The 13,900-nt window shown below is 51.8% G+C and overlaps 1 protein-coding gene across 1 annotated transcript; it reads right to left on the bottom strand.

Annotated features, from left to right (window-relative positions):
• Nucleotides 1-202: 202 nt before the first annotated feature.
• ITGB7 (integrin subunit beta 7) lies at nt 203-12,849 on the bottom strand. Its single transcript, XM_049883238.1, has 15 exons — nt 12,749-12,849; nt 8,775-8,978; nt 7,153-7,354; nt 6,888-7,058; nt 5,994-6,235; nt 5,449-5,607; nt 5,039-5,134; nt 4,802-4,891; nt 3,182-3,328; nt 2,701-2,894; nt 2,108-2,331; nt 1,644-1,863; nt 1,295-1,503; nt 826-986; nt 203-528 (listed from the first exon to the last, which is right to left on the bottom strand). Exons 2-15 carry the CDS (start codon nt 8,973-8,975, stop codon nt 448-450), a joined length of 2,397 nt encoding a protein of 798 aa, XP_049739195.1. The 5' UTR covers nt 8,976-8,978; nt 12,749-12,849; the 3' UTR covers nt 203-447.
• Nucleotides 12,850-13,900: the final 1,051 nt, after the last annotated feature.

A 13,900-nucleotide genomic window follows, 5' to 3' on the forward strand; every position in this document is an offset into this window, starting at 1 on the left:
TGCATCAGAAATACCTGGGAAGTGAATTCACCAACCCATTCCAGACCTGGTGAATCAGCCTGTTTCATGATTCAGCACATTGAATTTTGAAAACCTCTTTATGCCCTCAGTGGCTGGAGGGGGAATGAACAGGGTTTTCCGGAGGCCCAGGCTAACTAGCCTGCTTTGGCCTTGGTGGGGTAGAGCAAAATGACAGCTGAGGTCTGAGATACGACTTTATTGTACACTTGGGTGGAGGGAACGCCCACTCCTTGTGAGGTAGGAAAGCTAAGTCTCAGCAGTAGGAGGCAGCCCTCTTGGGTATCTCTGAAAATAAAGTAAGGTGGAAACTGCCCCTTGGCAATGGACGGGTTCCCTGCCAGGCTGCTGCCTGATAGACCCCTGCCATCCCACAAAATGCCCCTTGTCCCAGAGAGAAGAGCCCCAAGGCGAGTGTCCCTCCCCCAGTCAGAGAGGGGGACTCTCTCTTCCTTGAAAGCGAGGATTGAAGGTTGTCGTGATGGCGCTTTTGTAGAGAGGATTGTTGTCCTGGGGAAAGAGATTAGAAATTAGGAGGAAAGGTCCCAGAATTCCTCATCCGCTTTAGCCCTAAGAGGCCAGCCTAGGACTTGAGCAGGACCCTAAAAGCTGATGGAAGCTGACAGAGGGATGGGGCGGAGAAGTAAGGGTAAGTGTGCAGAGGAAGGACAGACCAAGGTGAGTATGGCCTAGGTGGGAGGAGTCAGGGCTGGGTCTGGGGTGGGGAAGCAGAGAGCAAGAAAGGGATCCTACCAGGGAAAGCAAGTAAAACCCAGCCCAGAGGGACAGGAGACAGAATGTTTTCACCTGGTTCCAGTTAAGTTGCTGCTGCTCCTTCTCAAAGCGACTGTATTCCCGGCGATCATAAATTTCCACTGAGATCCGGTAAGCCAGGACCAGCACCAGACCCACTGCCACGATGCCCCCTACACAGCCCAGTACAATGGCCTGGGTGTGGTCTGCTCCCTCTATGGGGGGGAACAGGACCCAAATGTTTGAGGGCTGGAGCACAGGGATAGATCAACAATTGCCTCCACTGTACCCGGTCTCATCTAGCCTCCCCAGCCCTGCCTGGCATTGAAAGCAAAGGGAACCCTGTAGGACCCAAAGATATTCTCAGGACCCAGAGCCTTTGCCTTAAGCTCGTAGTCCATCGCCTTTGCCTTGTGATTCATAGCTTTGCTTCAACTCCCAGCCTGGTTTCCCATTATCTTTACCTCCCCATCAAACATGCAGGGTTGCACTTGGCATGCCCACAGCATCCCCACCCACTTACTTTCCTGGGGTCTCACTCTCAACACCACCCTGCCTCCGGCCTCCTCCTCCACCAGGAAGAAGAATAGCTGGTTGTCCAGGGTCCTCTCTTTGCACCAGCCATCATCCAGGATGGGGGCCAAAGCCAGAGTCACGTTGGCATGGGCGCAAGCCATGCTGCAATTGGTGGTCAGGGGACCAGTCCCGAAGGCTCCGCACTCTGCACAGTCCCTGTCCAGCAAACCCCAAGAAGTTACCAGGTGGGCATAACCCTATTGGTCCTCACCCCAACACATGCAGAAAGGAGAGCAAAAGTGCTCACCAAGACGCCCCGTACCCTTGCTCCCAAGATGCAGGACCTGCAGCCTCACCTGTGTCTCTCGCATGGTGTCTTGCAGCCTGGGCACTGATCACATAAAGCACCGTAGTAGCCGTCCAGGCACTGGCAGCGGTTGCATTTGCAGTGTCCATGCCCACTGCAGAGGCCTCCTTCAGAACTGACACAACTGTCCACGGACCCACTGCATTCGCAGGCTCTGCCCGTGCGGTTGGCATGACAGTGACATACTCCACATTGGCAGCGCCCAAAGCCTGGGGCAGAGTCATGCATGCAGTGACAACCATATTCCCCACACACAATTGGACATCCTATGCCGCCACAGCTGCCTAGAGTTGACCTATTCCCCTCACTGGCCTAAGCACCCAATCCCTCTTAAGTATGCCAGACACATCCAGAACCTTTGATACTTGCTCATAGTGCCATAAATCTCCCAGAGCCTAAGTGCCCTTGGGATAGCCTCTCAGACCCTACCCTTTTCCCAAAAGCTCCAGGTACCTCCACAGAGGATGCCCTCGTGTCGCTCACAGCTGGCATCATCACACTCGCATAGACGCCCGGAGCTTTGTCCACTGCAGCTACAGCGTCCACACTGGCACCGACCCTTCCCGCTGCATAGAGGGCCTGTCCCATTGGGGGCCCGGCACCCAGATTCCAGATCCGGGGAGGACAGCTCAGCCTCAGAGCACTCACAGAGCCGACCCCGACGCCCGGGGGCACAGCTGGAAAGAGGAGGCAAAGGGGTAATGGGGAGAAGGTGGGTCACAGAGTTTGGCCATCCCATGATCTGTCATTCCCAGGGTCCTCTAAACCCAAGTTTCCACAAATATTGGGAAGAGACGTGTGGCTGAAGGAATGCTGAAGTACAGTGGAGCACCCAAGGGGTAGAAGAACCGAGGAAGTTCTGGTCTAGGGCAGGGTGTGGGCATATCTATGAGGCTTTAGGGGAGGAAATTCAGGGTGGAGGCTTGGAACTACTAGGAAAAGATGCCTAGGGGCCCCAGTGGGAGGATGGAAGACTTTCAGCAGGAATACAGGGATTGATCATTAGCAGGGAGCCAGATGGGTGAAGGGAAGCATGAGGTTCTCACCTGCACACCCCGCACTGCAGGTGCCCCTGGCCATCACTGCAGTGGGCAGCCTGAGGCTGGGTGTCACTGCAGTTACAGTCACACAGTGTGTGCAACTCCACAGTCAGCTCCTCTGAGAAGCCAAGGGCCCGGAACCTCAGAAGCTGGGGCTCTGTGAAGCAGTGGGCAGCTTGGAGAGTAACCCAGAAATTCACCTGAGGACGGTGTGAGCAGGAATCAGACTAAGATTACACACACACACCCTGCTGATCACCCAGAACATTTCCTAAGGGTTAGGATCACGCTAACACCCATCCTCTAGAGACACGCTCGAGGGAGCTGCCCATTAAACGCTCTCAGAAGGGATGGATGGAGGACTATTCCTATGCTTTTACATTGTTCTCTGTGCCTGCCCCATCTTTTCCTGCCTGCTTCAATTTCCCACTCCTACCCAGTCTTAAATCCCACAGCCTTCCTTCTCCCTCTCCTGGCTGGCTCTCACCGTCTGGTTGATTCGGACGTGATTGCACTGGCCCCGATCCCCAGTCTCACCCTCCCTCTTCTTGGGACCGCCACACTGGGATTCGTAGGAGATGTGGACCCCAGGAAGGGGTGAAACGTGTTGAAGGGTCACAGTGGACGACAAGCTCTATGGGAAGACAGGGAGTGAGTAACCGCATGAAGGCAGGACTCCAATTCCATCTTATGCTCTCTCCAAAAAAAAAAAAAAAAATCATTGTTGAGTTGATTCTGACTCATGGCGATCCCATGTGTTGCAGAGTATGCACCCCATAGGGTTTTCATGGCTGTGACCTTTTGGCAGCAGATCACCAGGCTTTTCTTGCAAGGCACCTCTGAGTGGGTTCAAACCACTGATGTCTCAGTTAGTTGAGCACTTAACCAATTGTGCTACCCAGGGACTCCTTATATTCTCTCTCCAGCCACTCCAAATTCTGCCAGAACCCTGCCCTCCAACTGCCTTGGTGCTCCTTCTACTCTGCCCAGTGAGGAAGCATTTCTGGAGGAAGGAGCTGTGCAGAACTGTGAGTGGAGTGCATGGGGATCCTTGAAGGCCTGGACACAACACTTCAGTGTAGCTGCCAGCAAGGGCCTGCTGGAGGGTCAAGGGCTGGCCAGACAGTAAATGTGCAGTGACTATGATTGTCAAACTCCAAGTCAGGAAACACAACCTGTGTGCATACAAGGTCTAAAGGGCAGAGTCTTTAAATTGGGTTTGTCCTGGGAAATTTCATGTTGTCTCAAATTTTCTCGCTGTGGATTTAGGACACAAAATTTAGGATGATAGTCTCTGTCATCAAGGAGTCCCTGGGTGGCACAAAAAGCACTCAGCTACTAACCAAAAGGTTGGTGGTTTCAATCCACCCACAGGTACCTTGGAAATAAGACCTGGTAATCTACTTCTGAAAGATCACAGCCATGAAGACCCTGTGGAGCACAGTTCTACTCTTACACACATGGGGTCTCCATGAGGTGGAATCAACTCGACAGCAACTGGACTGGCCCCTAAGTCAAGAAGCTCACAGTCTAATTGCGGAGATAAGACCTAAACCCAAGAAACACCAATTTTTATGGTTCCTTCCACCTGTAAAATTGTGTCTGTGGCTCCAGTGAAGTATATCTCTGAATTGTTTACAAGCTTATTGGAAGCTGGCTTCAGGTGTCACATTTTTTGTGTACAGACAGACTGGGGACATATGCCACCCCTTTCATTTGTGATCTGTGCGAACTTGGGCAAGTGACTTAGTCTCCTTGTGTCTGCTTCCTCATCTCTAAAACAGGGGCGATATTAGTTACCAAGCAGAGGTTTGGGTGGAGTTAAATGAGATAGCAAACAGTATGTGCACTTAGGACAGTGCTTGGCATGAACTAAAAGCTCAATGAATGTTTTCTCCTTCGACTGGAGCAGGGCTCCATGCTTTGCATACAGCATACACTAAAGATTTATAAATGTAAGATTGAGTAACTAACTGTTAATGACAGTCACATGCAAACTGTAGGGTGGAACTCCGGAGGGTTGGACCAAAAGGTTAGACTCTCTTAGTTCTGCCACTTCCATCTTTCCCCAGTGCCCAGCCTCACACCCCACACCCCAGGCCCTCACGTTATAAGCATCCATGATGAGCTGCAGCACATTGCTGGAGTTCTCGCTCAGCTCCCCAACTGTGGATTTAGGAATCAATTTACTCAGCTCCTGGATTAAAAGAAGTGGCGGGGGGGATGGGTTACAGCTCTAGGTAGATAGACTTCTGGGGGGTCTGGGAGGAGAGCATATGGGGAGGGATGAGTCTTTGGGGGAAATGAGAAAGGCTGGGGGGTTCTGGCATTCAGAAGTTCTTACCTGGTAGACAGGCAGCGTGGCACTGGTGACAGCGAAGATGGGCTGGATATTTGCCGCAGAGAGGGCCTGGGCTACCTGACCCACGGAGGGGTAATCCTGGCGGGGGGGATAGTTGGGGACAAGGTGAGCACCACAGTTCCCCCCAAACACACAAGGTGCTCTCAGCCCAGGGAATCCAGGAACCAGAGTTCCATCAGCAGGAGGAGCTCTGGAGGCTTGACGAGGAATAGGGAGTGGGGAGAGGGTGGGGTGACACAGGTTTCCTGTCTGACAGCTGTGGGACACAGAGAAGAGGAACTCCTGGGGAACACAGGAGGGTGGTCACCAGGGAGGAGTGTGAAACTGGGGGCTGGGAGTCCTGGAGGGAAAGGAGGTATGGCTGAGATGAGTGGGGTGAAGGCAGGACTCACAAACTCCGGGCTGCGGCTATAGAGGCCATTGCTGTCCAAGTGGCAGCGCCCATCGCTGGGCCTGAAAATGCCACCTAACTTCCCATCCCCAGCTGTGTGGAATGTGTCATCTGAGGTGAACACCAGCAGCCGGGACACGTTTCTCCAGCCAATCTGCTCCTGGGATGGGGGGTGGGTGGGGAGTCTGTGTACCTGGGCACAGCCCTTGAGCCACCCCAGCCATCTCTATGAGCCAAGGATTTATTTGACCAGTCTTGTTTTGAGTCAGTTTGTCCATCCCCCATCTCCAGTTCCCTGCTTCTCTGTGCCCTCCCCAGCCCCCCAAACAGGGCTGCTGTCAGTGAGAACCTTCCGATGAATTGGAAAAACATGCTTCTTCCTCAAGACACTTTATTCTAACCTACAAAGAAATCGTGAACATAAATATGCACACCTACAGTGACTACAATATGAGTGACGCCCCCTCATTTATGCATTATACAACATAGGTGGCAGTCCTGGACCCAAATGGTCCTCCAGGCTCAGATCCCGTCCCACCTCCTTACCTGGCAGACTGCGGCCTGCAGAATGGCGTCAAAGCCACCTTCAGGCGAGTCCAGATTGCCAGACACATTCTGGAGCCCCACCTCCCGCTCAAAGACCTTCGCCTCAGTCGTCAGGGACAGCACATGGTGAAAGCTGAAGGGTGGCTGGCAGGGCTCGAGCCGGGTGGGACAGGGGTGGCGAAGCTTCGAAGGTACTGTGCTCACAAAGGGCAGCACCGTTTTGTCCACAAAGGAGCCAAAACCTGGGAGGAGGAGGTGTGAAGGCTGTGCCAGAAGTCACTGGGCAGCAGCCAGTTGAAGGGGTCACTGCTGAGGACTCAGAAGGAGGGAGTCCATGGGAAGGTGAGGGAGCAGCTATAAAGGAGATGATGGAGAAAGTGCTCCTAGAGGGCCGGAACCCAGTACCTGGCAGGAGCAAAGGGGTGAGACCACCAGCCAGGGAGGTGAGGGTTGGAGGACAAAAGGACGGGACTGGGACAGAGCTTCCTGACGGCTGAGGAAGAAAAAGGTGAAGGTGTAGGGTGTAGAAGCAGCACAAGGCAAAAGAGGGGAATTTTGAACGGGGGAGAGGTGAGCGCAGAATGTGGAGCCAGAGACTGCAGGATCAGAGTAGTATTCAGGTTAGTGGGTCCAGCTGTCTGATCTGGAGAGCTGTCTGAACACAGCCTCACTAGACTCTGGGCCTCAGTTACCCCAGATAAAATAAGGGTCATACAGTCTCAGAAGTCCCCTTTACCTCAGACCTCGAAGATGGGTGTCTTGGAGAGAGATGTCAGAACCTGGGGTCTGGGGCAGGTCGGGACACTTGTGTGTCCAGTTGTCAGAGGGTAAGACTGCGGTAGAAGTCAGGTCAGAGACAAGGGCTGGCGGGGTGGGGGACAGCGCTCTGCTCACCAATGCGAACGGAATGGGTGACCTCCTGCAGCCTGAGCAACAGGTCGTGCCCGAGCTGGCGCACTTGCTCCAGGTCGTCCTTCATGGAGTAGCTCAGGTCCATGAGGTAGTACAGGTCCACTGGGTAGCCCTCCGCACGGAGGAAGCGGACCTGGAGTCGCTGGGGCTCCCCTGGTGGGGGATGGGGGAGTCGCGGGCGCTAAGTTAGTGGGGAGCCTTTGGAACCCAGCTCAGACCTCTGCCCGGCCCCCCGCCCCTAACTCACCTGGGCGCAGCATGACCCGGACCCGCTGCGGGGCCAGCTGGACGGTCCCTTCGCCGCGGGCGCCCTGGCTGAACGGGTAGTCCTGCAGCACCTCCTGCCGGCTGCGGGGCTCCTCCAGCTCCTCTAGGGGACAGCCCCGGGCCAGCAGCTCCTCCCGCCCTGCGCAGCGCCGCTCCTCCGCCTCCCCCGACGCCGTGAAGTTCTGCGCAGCGAGTGGAGGCACATCGGGACCCCCCACCTCCCCACGGGTCCTTCAACCCCGCTTCTAGAATCACCCTGCACTCGTGCCCGCTTCTGACCCCTCCCCTCTCAGTCAGCAACCTGAGCCCTTTTGATACTCTTTCCTCCCCTCCCTTCTAGTGCTACCCTTCATCCCTTGTCCTCTCCCCCTGTGGGAACCCCACTTCCTATAGCACTCCTACTCTCCTACCCTTATCTTGACTCCCTCTTGCGCCAGTCGCCCACCCTTGCCCTCCACCTAGGGCCACAGACTTCCTGTTGAGATCTCAGGGACATGACTACCACAAAAGAGGGGCAGCCTGGCCTCTAGCCGAACCTCTTCTACATGCTCAGGCTGAAATGGGAAAGGGGTTGGGCTTAGACCCCACAGTTCCTGAGAATAGGAAGCGCAGGGACAGAAAGGAGACCCTTTCACTGCCCCCTGCCCCACACGTGTGTCTGGCACCTCTGGGACTGGCTGAGAAACCACAGGGGAAGGAAATGGTTAGAGTGGCTTCTCAGCTGGCCTAGGTGCCAGCCTCTGGTCTGAGGATTGGAGGAGGCAGACACAGACCTGACTGTCCCAAGAGCCTCAACTCCCCTCCCCTAGCCTGGCATCTCTGCCTCTCCAGCTCCCTCTGGCTCTGGATCTACCATCCTGTCTATGTGCCTTTCTCCTGGGCCCTCTCAGCCTCTGTAACTCTGCCTCCTTGAGTTTGCCCCATCTATTATCTCTTGCCTGCACTGATCTAACTTCCTATCTTCCTGTGATACAGTTCTGTCCCTCACCCCCAGCCTGGGCACCCATCATGCCCTGCAACTCAGTGAGCCCTGTCTCTTTTTGGCAAAAACAAAGAACACCCTTGTTTGAACATCCCCTCCTTAACATCCCCTTCTCAGCCAATCACTCCTCACTTAGGGGCTCAAGCCTTACCCCCCAAGCCCACAGGCTTCAAATCCCTTCCCACACTTACCCAGCCAGTCACAGGCTGCTACACACCCAGGAACATAACCCTTCCCCCCATAAACACAGACTCAGAAACTCCAATCACTTTCTCACATGTGTACAGGTTCCTCCAATTACCTCTACACAAACATGAATTCTTACAAACACATACTTTAGCCACAGTCATTGCCATAGGCCCTGTCCATATGTACACAAATATGCACACACAGCCATAAGCACACATGCTCTGGAGGCTTGTATTCATGTGTGTGCCTCCCCCAAAACACGCACACACAGGAATCCTATGTGCACAAACTCACACACAGGGCTGTGGAGTGCACCCAGAAAATGACACACGTGCCCACACCATCACACATAGAAGCCTTGCTTACACATACACCCAGGTTGCATACGCACAGATATACATACGGTTCAAAGACCACAGGCCCATCTTTACCAGTTGCTTGCACCACGCACAGCTGGGGTGTGATAGGATGCACTGCTGGCAGGAGGGGGCTGGCTGGCAGGACCCCAGCAGAGACAGGTCAGGATCCCCCCATTCTGTGGCCTCCCCTAGAGATGGGATCTTGGTGTCCAACTCCCTCTCAGCTCTGCTCAGGGCCAACAGGGACCAAATGACCATCGATAAAGCTACCATGGCCTGTAATAGAATGTAAAGGGGAACATGTCAGTCCTCAGAGTAGACTCCCAAACTCTCAGTCCTCTAAACTTAACCTGTGGTTGTCACTCTCAGAACTCTACCCCAACTCCTTATCTCCCCTCATAGTTTCACTTCCCCTGTGGATCCAGCAGTTTCTTCAGGATGGCGATAAGGGACATTTACAAGTCTGGGGTAAGGGCCTCAGAGAAGACCTGTCTCTCCTGTGTGCAGACTCCATGAGTCTACCCCAAAAACTAATTGTTGGCTAGGGTCCATTCCGACTCATAGTGACCCTATAGAACAGAGCTGAAATCTTTAAGGAAACAGATTGCCACATCTCTCTCCTTTAGAGCGCTGCCTGTGAGTGGGTTCGAACTGCTGAACTTTCAGTTAGCAACCAAGTGCTTTAACCACTGTACCACCAGGGCTCCTTTCCATGAGTCAAAACACATTGCTGTCGAGTTGATTCTGACTCATAGCGACCCTATAGGGCAGAGTAGAACTGCCCCATAAGGCTTCCAAGGAGCAGTTGGTAGATTCGAACTGCCGACCTTTTGGTTAGCAGCTAAACTCTTAACCACTGCGTCACCAGAGTCCCTCCATGAGTCAAACCTGTTGCTATCAAGTCAATTCTGACTCACAGCAACCCTATAGGACAGAGTAGAACTGCCCTATAGAGTTTCCAAGGAGCGCCTGGCAGATTCGAACTGCAGACCCTTTGGTTAGCAGCCATAGCACTTAGCTACTACTCCACCAGAGTTTTCTCCATGAGTCAGTCAAGGGTGGGCAAAATAGCCTAACCAAAGTCCTGGGAACTGGGCCTGGAGGCAATAGGGGCTGCACTCAGGCCTCTTCACCAAGACACCAAGCCATAGTGGAGGTAGAACCAAACGAGAAATGGACCAGGTTCTAGCCCTGCCTCAGTCACTCACTGGCTGTGGGACATGGCAGACTTTCTCTCTGGGCCTTAGTTTCCCTATCTATAAAGTGAGGGAGGTGAATAAATAATCTGACAGTGCTTTACAACTTTCACATTCTTGCACTCTAAATAAGGGATTCTAAAGGATAATAGTAAGGGATTCAACGAGTCTGAATAAGGGAAGGAGGTCAGGGGTAGGAAGCAGAGGAAAGATGGCTGAAGCAGAGGAGAGAGTGTGTGGAAGAGGCAGAGAAGGGTAGCTCTACTTGACTCACATGGTAGCAAGGGGAATGAAGATTAGACCACAAGAAGGACTTTCTAAAGGTCTGAGATGAGAGGAAATAGGCCAGAAGTGGTAAAGAATTTTCTCTTGATTTTGCACAAAGAAGATCTACATTAGCGAAAGAGTCTGGAGGCAGGGTAATTAATTCCTGGTCATTAGAGGGTAATGACCTCTGTGATGACCTAGGGTAAGATCAGGCAAACTCTGAATTTTTTAAAACTTATTAACAATTTGAATAGGCAATCCATTCCCATGATTCAAAAAAGTTAAAAAAGGTATATAGTGAAAAGTCTCCCACCCCTACCCCCCATCCACCCACTCCAAATATATAACCATTATTATTCATTTCTTATGTACCTTGCCAGAGATTGTTTTCTGCATACACAAACATGTGAATATATATTCTCTTCAAATGGTAGAATACTTTATACCCAGTTCTGCACCTTCTTTTTTTTTTTCTTTTTTAACTACTTTTTTTTGGAGATCTTTCTACCTAAGAAAATGAAGAGCTTCTTTGTTCATTTGTACAGCTACATAGATTTCCACTGCATGGATATGTCATACTGTACATAATCAGTCCCTTAATGATGGACATTTAAATTGTATCTAATTTTTCACTATTATAAATCAAAATTCATGTGTTGATCATTTCACATGTGTACAAATAAACCAGTAGGATAAACGCCTAGGATAAGATTTGCAAGGGCCAATAGACAGTAGCGTTTGTAAGATCCATGGGATACTGCTGACTTGGCCACCTTGGGGATAGAACCTGTTTACACTCCCATCAGCAGTGCAGGAGAAAGATCAGGCAACTCCTTGCCATAACGCATCTGCATCTTCCTCAGCCTGGGCCTAGACTCAGATCCAGATGCTCTGCGTGGAGTGTGGGGTGCCAAAAAGTCGTTGGACCCAAGCCCTGCTCCCCACCACCTGTGACCCCAGGTGCAGAGCGCAACACATCCTCTACCCCTCTGTGCAAAGCCCAGCCCAGGGCTCGGCCTTGGTGTAACCTCAGCCCTGCTTGCTCTGCACCCCTGTGGTCAGAGAGACTGGGGGATGCTGCAGCAGACAGCCCAGTGTTGACTCATCTCTCATAGGTGGGGCCTCACTGCCACACTGATTTCCCAGAATAGGGCAAACCCAGAGACCCCCAAGCCCCCCTCATCTCCCCCTAAAGGGGGCCTTCGACTCCCTAGACAGTTCTCCCCAATCTTCTTCCAACCCCACCCCCTTCTCCTTGCCTCAGGGATACATGCCCTGCCACTCACTGCCTTTTTCTCTCCATCTGTCTGGTTCTCTCTCTCTCTCTGTTGTTGTGTGCATTCATAGCGACCCTATAGGACAGAGTGGAACTGCCCCAAAGGAAGGAGCAGCTCACAGCCTGAGCTCTTAACCACGTTGCCACCAGGGCTCCTTCTCTCTCTCTATCCCCTTCCTATTCAAAAATTTTATTACCTCTCTCTGCTGTTTTTCTCTACTTGACCTCTTCACACTTCTTTGTTTTACTTCCTTTTTCCCCTCTGAACCTAACCATAGAATGTCAGAATCTTCTACTTCAACTCCCTCTTTTTACAAATGGAAACCTAAAGCCCAGAGTGGTAAGTGACTGGCTCAAGGTCACACAACAAACTAGAGGCAGAGAAGGGACTGAGACAGGTCAAGCCGCTTGGATTGTTTGGGCCTTCCTCCCCTCCAACCCAGGCACCATCATCATCATCAAAAGTTGTATCTTCTTGGTGGAAAGGAGGAGTGTGCTTTCTGTCACATTATAGGGAGAGCAGCTAGGGTCACGTAACAATGTATGTATAAATTTTTGTATCAGAAGCTAACTTGAGCTGTAAACTTTCACTTAAAGCACAATAAATTCTTTTATAAAATTGTGTCTTCTCCCCACTCCCCTTTCTCTTTCCTGAGGATTTTCTTCACTCTTCCCTTCTCTTTCCTCTATGGTTGTCCATTTTCCTGGACTCAGTTCTGACTCCAATACACCCTTTACTCCCCTCTTAGCTGCTGCAAAACAGAGGCTCTTCGCAACCCAGCCAGGCCTCCCAGGTCAGGCAGAAGCCTCCACTGCCCACTTAGAGTCACAAGGAGGGGATGGGCTGAGCAATTGGGCCAAGTCTCCCAGGAGCATGGAATCTGGAGGCCAAGGTGCTGATTGGGAGGAGGTCTGAGCTAAGGTCAAGTTACTGGGCAGCAGGGATGACAGCTGGGGAGTCGTGTTGGGAGACCCCTACCTTGCCATTGTCCGTGGCACATGGCAGGCACTCATAGACACCCCCACCTCCTTTTCCTTCCTCCAGTCCCACTCTTTGGAAACTGATGCAAAGAGATAGGTGTGGGTATGTGCGTATGCATGTGTGTTTGTGTGTGTGTGTAGGGGTAACACTGAAGGAGAGAGCAGGAATGGGGCACTCAGGAATGCAAAAAAGAGTTCAGAGCCTTTCTGTCTAGGCAGGCCCCTGGGTGTCTTCAGGTCAGAGCCCTCTTCCCGGGAGGTTGGGACCAGGTGGAGCCTGGGCTTACAAGGAGAAGAGGCAGGAGGGCTGGTGCCCTGGTACTCACAGGTGCGTGCAGAGCAGCCCTTCCTCCAGCGGCAGTGGCAGGCTTTGTGTACCGATCTGCAGCTGCATCAGTGGGTGAGGAGGCTGCAGAGGAGGAAGTGACACGCCCTGGGGTGGGGGAGACTTGAGGGTGTGGGAGTGACTGATCTAGGTGAAGGTGGTACAGATAGGGTTGGGGCTGGGGCGAAAGAGTGAATGATAAAGGGATCTGGGAGAAGGAAGCAAGAAAGCTTACCTATTGAGCTATTGAGCACTTACCATGTGCTGGGTGTATCATGACCGTAAACTAAAAAAGTTGCCATCAAGTGGATTCTGACTCATAGAGACCCTGTAGGACAGAGTAGAACTGCCCCACAGGGTTTCCAAGGAGCAGCTGGTAGATTTGAACTCCCGACATTTTGGTTAGCAACCAAACACGTAACCATTGTGCCACCAGGGCTCCATGATGTTAAATAGATGTTAGTATTTGCCCCCATTTTAGGGATGTAGAGATTGAAGCTTAGAAGCAATAAGTAAAGAATTTAGCCCAAGGTCACATAGCTAGTTAAGTGGCTGGAAGTAGACAGCCAGCCTTTCTTCTGAGGCACCTTTGGGTGGACTCGCACCACCAATCTTTAGGTTAGCAGCCAAGTGTGTTAACTGTTTGAACCACCTACAGACTTTAGGAATATGATAAAAATAAAGTAAAAAACCGTTGCCTTTGAGTCAATTCTGATTGGCAGTATTTATTTTTTATTTATTTATTTTTACTGTAGGGAAGGAGATATGAAAAACTATTGATCATTTTGAAAACTCTGTGTTCCATTGTATCATAGTAGGTGCTTAACTTCAAGGGCTCTGGAGTCAAAACTGCCTGGGTTCAGATCCCACCTCTACCACTTATTAGCTGTGGGATCTAAGGTAACTTACCCCTTCCTGTGGTTGTTTTCTTATCTGTCAAGTGAAGCTCATAGGATTGATGTAAAAATTAAATAATTCATATCAATTGCTTAGAACAGTGCCTGGCATGCACTAAGGGCTTGGTAAGAGAAGCAGTAGGGATGAGAAGTAATGGAGGTGGGAAGCAGAAAGACTTTGAGAAATACAAGGGCTAGGCAGCTAGAAAGTTGGAGAGGGGGAAGGGCACAAACTCAGGCTCTGAGAATGAGATTGG

Source organism: Elephas maximus, chromosome 4 (assembly GCF_024166365.1).
Source record: "Elephas maximus indicus isolate mEleMax1 chromosome 4, mEleMax1 primary haplotype, whole genome shotgun sequence".
Classification (NCBI taxonomy): domain Eukaryota; kingdom Metazoa; phylum Chordata; class Mammalia; order Proboscidea; family Elephantidae; genus Elephas; species Elephas maximus.

Excerpts from the sequence above, each read along its gene's own strand:
- ITGB7 (XM_049883238.1), bottom strand. The coding sequence starts at position 8,975 with ATGGTAGCTTTATCGATGGTCATTTGGTCCCTGTTGGCCCTGAGCAGA. Across the intron at positions 2,332-2,700 it reads CTGCAGTGCGGGGTGTGCAG|CTGTGCCCCCGGGCGTCGGG; the intron begins GTGAGAACCTCA and ends TCCTCTTTCCAG. Across the intron at positions 1,504-1,643 it reads ACACCATGCGAGAGACACAG|GGACTGTGCAGAGTGCGGAG; the intron begins GTGAGGCTGCAG and ends TTTGCTGGACAG.